At 46.2% G+C, this 8,350-nt stretch overlaps 1 protein-coding gene across 1 annotated transcript in view; it reads right to left on the reverse strand.

Moving 5' to 3' along the window:
- LOC119785151 overlaps positions 1-3,414 on the reverse strand; it is a 37,089-nt gene extending 33,675 nt beyond the window's left edge. The window contains exon 1 of the mRNA XM_038287597.1: positions 3,324-3,414. Within this exon, the coding sequence (XP_038143525.1) occupies positions 3,324-3,414 (91 nt within the window). The remainder of the gene's footprint in view (positions 1-3,323) is intronic.
- Positions 3,415-8,350: the final 4,936 nt, after the last annotated feature.

The raw sequence follows: 8,350 nt of genomic DNA on the forward strand, positions 1-8,350 counted from the left end.
TGAGCCTTCTGCACGTTATGTGAGGCAGAACTTTGTTCTGCCTCACATAACGTGACTGTTCTTCCCCCACAGAGCAGCTGCCCATACAGAGACCTAAGGCCCAGTCTCTCCCTCTGCCTATTCAGGTCTCTCATTCTGGTGAAAGAGATGTCGAACCCATGCAGGTGGGACACACCAGGCTCACCCCTGAGGAAAGACAAAGACGTTTTCTGAGTAAATTATGCATTTACTGTGGTGAGAGTGGTCACTTCATCGCTTCCTGCCCGGCTAAATCAAAAGCCTGGGCCCGCCAGAGGATCTGAGGAGTCTGGCGGGCCAAATTAACACTAAGAAATCTCCTCGACTGTTGCTTCAGCCACGTTGTTTTGTGCTAACCAAAGCCTCTCTTTTTCTGCATTCATCGATTCTGGCTGTGAACGGAATTTAATCGATTCGAATCTCGTCCAACAACTTCAGATAGAAACCATTCCTCTGATTCAATCTCTAAGTGTTTCTGCCATTGATGGGAAAAGACTCCACCAAGTTACCCATCAAACTCAACCCCTCGAGCTACTTCTTTCAGGTAACCACCGAGAGACAATAACATTTTTTGTTTTTCCTTCTGCATGCTCTCCCCTCGTGCTTGGTTTCGAATGGTTGGAGAAGCATAATCCACACATAAATTGGACTGATCGTCACCTGGAATCATGGTCAACTGCATGCCATGAAACATGCCTCCGTTCGGCTGCCCCCTTGGTGGGGCCTCCTAGAGGTGGGGGGGGGGATGGACTCCTGACCTTTCTTCTGTTCCTTCCGAGTACCACGACCTGGCTCCTGTCTTCAGTAAGGTCAGTGCTACGTCCCTACCTCCACACAGACCATATGACTGCGCCATTGAGCTATTACCTGGAGCACCACTACCTAGCAGCAGATTGTACAACATTTCCAAACCTGAACGAGAGACCATGGAGAAGTACATAAATGAATCCTTAGCTGCTGGAATAATCCGCCCATCTTCCTCTCCATTGGGCGCCGGGTTCTTCTTTGTTGGTAAGAAGGACAGTTCCCTGAGACCATGTATTGATTACAGAGGTTTGAACCAAATTACAATAAAGAATAAGTACCCACTTCCTCTTCTCGCCTCAGCATTTGAACCTGTACAAGGGGCTACAGTTTTCACAAAACTGGACTTAAGGAATGCGTATCATCTTCTTAGGATCCGAGATGGAGATGAATGGAAAACGGCCTTCAAAACCCCCTTGGGTCAATTTGAATATTTGGTGATGCCTTTTGGTTTAACCAACGCTCCAGCCTGTTTCCAAGCCCTCGTGAACGATGTCCTCAGAGACTTTTTAAATGTGTTTGTGTTCGTCTATATTGACGACATACTCATTTACTCAAGGAACTTTTCTGAACATAAAAGACATGTCCGCCTTGTGTTGCAGAGACTTCTGGAGAACAGCTGTTCGTTAAAGCAGAGAAGTGCGAATTTCATCAGTCTTCAGTCACCTTTTTGGGGTTTGTGCTCGAGGGCGGCCAGGTTAAACCATCTGAGGACAAAATAAAAGCCGTGTTAGAATGGCCAGTTCCAGAGAACCGCAAACAGCTACAGAGATTTCTGGGCTTTGCAAACTTTTATCGTCGGTTCATCAGGAACTATAGCCAGACAGCCCTTCCCTTAACCGCTTTGACCTCTGTCAAACGCACTTTTCAATGGACTCCCGAGGCACAATCTGCATTTGAGAAATTGAAATCTTTATTTTCCAGAGCACCAGTGTTAATACAGCCTGACCCAGCTAAACAGTTTATCCTCGAAGTGGACGCTTCAGATTCTGGTGTTGGAGCGGTCCTATCCCAGAGACTTGACACGGATCAAAAGATCCATCCATGCGCCTTTTTCTCTCGTAGACTTTCATCCGCAGAGCAGAACTACGATGTGGGAGACCGTGAGCTGTTGGCCAACAAATTGGCGCTGGAGGAATGGAGACACTGGCTGGAGGGAGCTGAGCACCCGGTTCTTGTATGGACTGATCACAAGAACCTGGCTTACATCCAGTCAACCAAGCAAGCCAATCCACGTCAATCCAGGTGGTCCATCTTCTTCTCACGGTTTAATCTCATTATCTCCTACAGACCCGGATCCAAGAATGTCAAACCCGATTCTCTCTCTCGTCTTTACTCCGTCGATCATCCTGAGACACCTGAACCAGTCCTTCCTGCTTCCTGCACTGTAGGAGTGGTTAACTGGGAGATCACTGATCTAATCAACTCCGCCCTGGCTACAGAACCCGATCCAGGTAACGGTCCAGCTAACCAAACCTATGTGCCATCTTCTGTCAGGTCCCGTCTCATCCAATGGATGCATGCAGCCAAGTTTTCCACCCATCCGGGGGTCAGTAGAACCGTCTCCTTGATCTCAAGACGCTTCTGGTGGCCGACCCTCCATAGAGAGGTCAAGGAGTATGTGTTGGCTTGCTCCACATGTGCCCGAAATAAAGCCTCACATCAACCTCCTTCTGGCCTGCTACAGCTACTTCCGGTTTCCTCGCGTCCATGGTCCCATATAGCGATTGACTTCGTCACCGGCCTCCCTGTTTCTCGAGGTATGTCCACAATCCTCACCATTGTTGACCGTTTTTCGAAGTCCTGCCATCTCATCCCACTTAGGAAACTTCCCACGGCCTTCCAGACAGCCCAGCTCCTAGTTAAACACGTCTTCCGCTTACATGGCATCCCCCAGGAGATCCTCTCGGATCGGGGTCCCCAGTTCATATCCCAGGTTTGGAAGGCATTCTGTTCTGCACTCGGCTGTAAACCCTCTCTGACATCAGGGTTATCATCCTCAATCCAACGGACAAACAGAGAGGATGAACCAGCAGCTAGAATCCACCCTTCGTTGCCTCACCTCCAACAATCCCGTCGACTGGAGCCAATACCTTACATGGATCGAATATGCACACAACTCCCTCAAATCTGCTTCCACTGGACAATCTCCCTTTCAGGTCAGTCTCGGTTATCAACCTCCACTTTTTCCCGCAGACGAGAGAGAGATTTCGGTCCAGTCAGTCAATCACCACATCAGACGCTGTCAGAAGATTTGGAGAGATACCATCGCAACCCTCAACCGTTCTTCTGAGACCAACAAACGCTTCGCTGACTCCAGGAGACGTCCCGCCCCCGAGTACTCTGAAGGCCAAGAGGTATGGCTGTCCACTCGAGACATTCCCCTCAAGGGAATCTCGAACACTTTCGCCCAGATTCATAGGTCCGTACAAGATTTCCCGAGTCATCAATCCATCTGCCGTCGGTCTCCAACTGCCCCAGTCTCTTCGGATCCACCCTACCTTCCATGTCTCCCAGATAAAACCTGTCATCTCGAGTTCTCTGTGCCCACCTTCCGACTCCCCACCACCCGCCCTGGAGGTCGACGGTCATCCTGCTTTCACCGTTCGACGCATCGTGGACTCCCGTCGACGAGGTCGCGGCTGGCAGTACCTCGTCGACTGAGAGGGCTTCGGACCGGAGGATCGCCAGTGGGTTCCGGGCTCGTACATCCTCGACCCTGCCCTAATCGAGGAGTACGAGCGTTCCTGCCCTTCGACCTCTTCCGGACCGCCAAGGGGCGGTCGTTGAGGGGGGGGGTACTGTTGGGAGCTGGAGAAGTTCCACCTTTCTCCAGCAGAGTCCGCCGTGGATCCTCCTGAGTGAGCCTTCTGCACAGCTGCAACCCATCAGATCATCAGAGCATCCACTACTTAAGCTGTCTTCAGACCTTGCCTCAACGCCGCAGTGTTGATCCAGTTGGTCAGCGCCTAAGCCTAGAATCTCAGTGAATCTTTGTGACTTTGAATACATCCTGGATTCTAACCCGTGTCTCTGTCTTCCAGGAAACCAGTTTCTCCTCTGTGGAGCTCAGGAACAGCTAACCAGCCGAGTCGACCCTCAGAGCCAAACCTGAAGAACCTCAGTGAACTTTCATGCAGCTCAGGACTAAGAGCTGGAAAACCCAAAGCCAAGGACTGCTCAGATCTAGAAGTAAGACACTGAAGCAGCTAGCGGACTCTGCTGATCAACTCCTCTCCAGATCCAACAGTGACCCTCTCAAAGAACCCTCAAGGTACAACCAGTAACAATCAAGAATGCAAGCTCCAAAGTGCAACGCTAACTGAACTGTTTCTCACACAGACTCCGGCAAACCAGTTTCCAGGCCCGAACCAGAACCAGTCAAATCAGTGTGCTTATGAACAAATAAACTTGTTAACTTTTTGTGTCCGTCTCGTGGTGTTCTGCATATTTGGGTCACTCTTAGTGTACCCATCATGACACAGACGGTCCCCAAAATGTTTTATTTTTTCCAGAAATATATTAAAAATAATTACACACAAAAACGGGCAATTTGATTTAATCATTTTGTATTAATTACATTAACATAATTATTCAATACATACTACATACAATACATAGTACTGCATTTTCTATGTAAGTTCCTCTGTTTTACTATTAGTTACTGAGTGTGTCATATAGTTTAACTGTTGCGATCTGGAGATCTGCCACCTGTCTCCAGCAGAGAGCGCTATGGGTCTCCTGAGCTGGAGCCTCCCGCACACCTGAGGATCATCAGCCCATCAGGAGACCTCCTACTTAAGCAGCGACCAGACCTGTCTTCAGCGCCAGAGTGTTGACCAGTTTTGGTTAGCGGAACCTGAGCCTCAACCTGAACTAGAATATCTGTCTGTTCTAGAGAGCAACCTGACCCTAACCAGTCTCTGTCTTCTCTGCTCTTAGGAAAACCCGAGTGAAGTCTGTAGCTCTGGAGGAGCTCATGTTTGGAAACCTGCCTGCCTGCTCAAAGAAGCCAAACCTGAAGATCCTCAGTCTGAGTCTCCCAGCTAGTTCTCTGGAGAGAACTAGAAGAACAACTCAAGGTCTGAATCTCTCTAGCCTGAAGCTAAGCTCTGTCGCTGCTGAACTCTCTGCTGGAACCACAGTCTCTGGACCCAACCGGTTCCCTCTCTCTACTGATCAGTCTGAACCTCATCAGGTACGAACCAGAATCCAAACTCCATCAAGTCATCGCTGCTACCTGGCTAACCAAACAATCCCTCTCTGCAGATATCTCTGTGAAACCAAGTCCCGGACCAGTACCAGAACCAGTGCTTGTTTAATTCTGTGTTTGCATCTTTAATAAACTGTTAAACTTTTACCCTGCTTCATGTGGTGTTCTGCATGTGGGTTTAATCACAGAGACCCATCATGAAATTATCTTTCTTTTTTGAGTAAGCTGATACAAATGTTTTGACTATAAGCAAGGAATAGGAAGGAGTAATTAAAGGTAATTACATCCTGTAATTAAAACGTAGTCAAACAGGTGTTGTACTTGTACCTGTAAAAAGTTGGTGTCAGCTCATTAAATTTTCAGTTCTCTATCAAGCTCTCTCATTTATGAGCAACACAAACTTTGTTTTTTTTTTAAACCTTGTTTATTAATAAACTGTAGTTTAGCTGAGTTTAAAAAAATAAACAACAAAATAATAACTGGTCTTGCCTCATTTGATTGTCAAAATTGAGTGGACTGTTTAACAATGTACAGCCATCTGTCATTTCTGATATTGGTATAAGGAAAGTTTTCCCTCCTCCACTCTTTCAGAACTGTTTTTTTAGGGGCTCCTGCATGTACAGTCTGTTACAGTTAACTCCAAAGTTTCTTTAACTAAGCCCAAGACTTTTTCACTTACTCATTCATCTGTCTTTCTTAGGTGGATTAATTCATAATTTTGTGTACATGTTTATGCTATAGCTTTTAAACAGATATATAGTTTTTCTTAAGCACCCTTGATATGAGAATCTTCCTGTTGATTTTCACTTGAAATCTTCCTGGGTCCTCTTAAAGTCACTTACCTCTTTAAATCTCTCACCCAACTTATTAATGGCCAACACCCCACCCAACCAAACTTAATTATGAGCTTGTTAAAAAAGAATATAGAATATAGAAATTATTGATACAAATCTAATTTATTTGAAATAAAATCAAAGTCAATCACAGTGCTTATTACATTGTTTGTTACATATTTTACAATCAAACTGTACAATTGATTGGATTAAATCATGACCCTATTGTCTGCTTCCTTACGATTTATGTTGTATTTGCAGTTAAGGTAGAAAATAACCTACATATGAAACCAAATATATAGAAAAGAGAAAGAATACACCTTTTTCCAAATTGAATCCTTAGACCATTTCACCCTTAAATTTCTGTCTAAGTTATAAAAAGAAACTACCTCAGAAGAACAGTCCAGAACAGTAGTATCACTATTTGACATATTGTCATATCAAGAAGACAAGGTTTAAAGGTAAAGATCTAGAGTGCTGCTTAAATAAGTGCTAAGTTAAATTTATATGCCACCAAAAAGATATGAAGTAGCAGAATAAGAATAGAAAGAAGAAGTGAGTTACAGTACAGGAACCTCAGCAACAAATATACCGTCATCGAGTGGTGGTACGAGTGTAATGTGTGAGGTAAAGGTAGTTTGTGGTATAAGAATGGGGGTTGGGAGCTGTACCAATGGCAGATATGCTGTCATCAGTGGTATAGTGAGTGTAATTTGTGTCTGCTTCTGTCGCCTTGATGCCAAAGTCGGCCCGGGAAGATGGCTGCTCACATTGAGCCAGGTTCGGCTGGAGGTTTCTTCCTGTTTAAAGGGAGTTTTTCCTCTCCAATGTTGCTACAAGCATGCCTAGTGTGAGGGATGGCCTTCAGGTCAGTGAGTTGGCGCAATCAACTGGTTTTCCTTAGAAAGAAAACTTTAAATAGATAAAGTTCCTTGAGATGACGTGTTGTGAATTGCTACTATAGAAATAAACTGAATTAATTTAAATTAATGAATGCTTAAAGGTTGTGTCTGGTATAAGGGTAGTGTGTGGGATAAGAATGGGGAGTGGGAGCTGTACCACTGGCAGATTCCCTGTCATAATTAGTGTAATGTGTGGGTTAAGGGTAGTGTGTGGGATAAGGATAGAGAGTGGTAGTGTAAGTGGTAGGCGGTAGTGTGGAATAGATGTTCAAGTCGGTGTAATTGCCAGGGGAGGTGAAGGTAACAAAGACTGGTTCCATGCTAATGAGTCTGTCACTAATCCATTTAAGCTACATTTCTGTGCTATCTACAAATACATGAAGAAGCAGAACAAAAACAGAGAGAAGTGAGTGATGGGAACCACGGCATTACCACCACCAAATACGCTGTCATCAGTGGTATAGTCAGTGTGATGTGTGGGGTGAGGGTAGTGTGTGCGCTGAGGATGGGGAGTGGGAGCTGTACTACTGCTAGGTATGCTGTCATCAGTATTATAGTGAGTGTAAATCGTTGGGTGAGGGTAGTGTGTGGGATGAGGATGGGGAGTGGGGGCTGTGCTAGTGGTAGCTATGCTGTCATCAGTGGTATAATGAGTGTGATGTGTGGGGTGAGGGTAGTTTGTCGTATGAGGGTAGTGTGTGGGATGAGGATGGGGAGTGGGGGCTGTGCTAGTGGTAGCCATGCTGTCATCAGTGGTATAATGAGTGTGATGTGTGGGGTGAGGGTAGTTTGTCGTATGAGGGTAGTGTGTGGGATGAGGATGGGGAGTGGGGGCTGTGCTAGTGGTAGCTATGCTGTCATCAGTGGTATAATGAGTGTGATGTGTGGGGTGAGGGTAGTTTGTCGTATGAGGGTAGTGTGTGGGATGAGGATGGGGAGTGGGGGCTGTGCTAGTGGTAGCCATGCTGTCATCAGTGGTATAATGAGTGTGATGTGTGGGGTGAGGGTAGTTTGTCGTATGAGGGTAGTGTGTGGGATGAGGATGGGGAGTGGGGGCTGTAGTACTGGTAGCTATGCTGTCATCAGTGGTATAATGAGTGTGATGTGTGGGGTGAGGGTAGTTTGTCGTATGAGGGTAGTGTGTGGGATGAGGACAGGGAGTGGGGGCTGTGCTACTGGTAGATATGCTGTCATCAGTGGGGTAGTCAGTGTGATGTGTGGCATGAGGGTGGTGTGTGGTATGAGGGTAAGGTGTGGGATGAGGGTAATTTGTGGAATAAGGATAGGGAGTGGTAGGTGGTATTGTGGGACAAGTGAAATTCAAGTCGGTGTCATTGCCTGGGGAGGTGAAGGTAATAAATCCTGGTTCCATGCCAGTGACCCTGTCGCTGATCCATTTCTGGTACTGGGACACACGAATGTAGCTAGTGGGTCGACGGAGATCATAAACATGACCCACAATCCCGCTTTGGACCCAGATGGAGTCTTTTTTGGTCACTAGAGCTGCCCCATTATTTCCCTAGTAAAAGAGGTTTAAAGTTAATGTAGATATTACCAACTTTCAAAAAATGTAGGTCCTC

This window comes from Cyprinodon tularosa, unplaced genomic scaffold, assembly GCF_016077235.1.
Source record: "Cyprinodon tularosa strain WSP-4 unplaced genomic scaffold, ASM1607723v1 ctg1061, whole genome shotgun sequence".
NCBI lineage: Eukaryota > Metazoa > Chordata > Actinopteri > Cyprinodontiformes > Cyprinodontidae > Cyprinodon > Cyprinodon tularosa.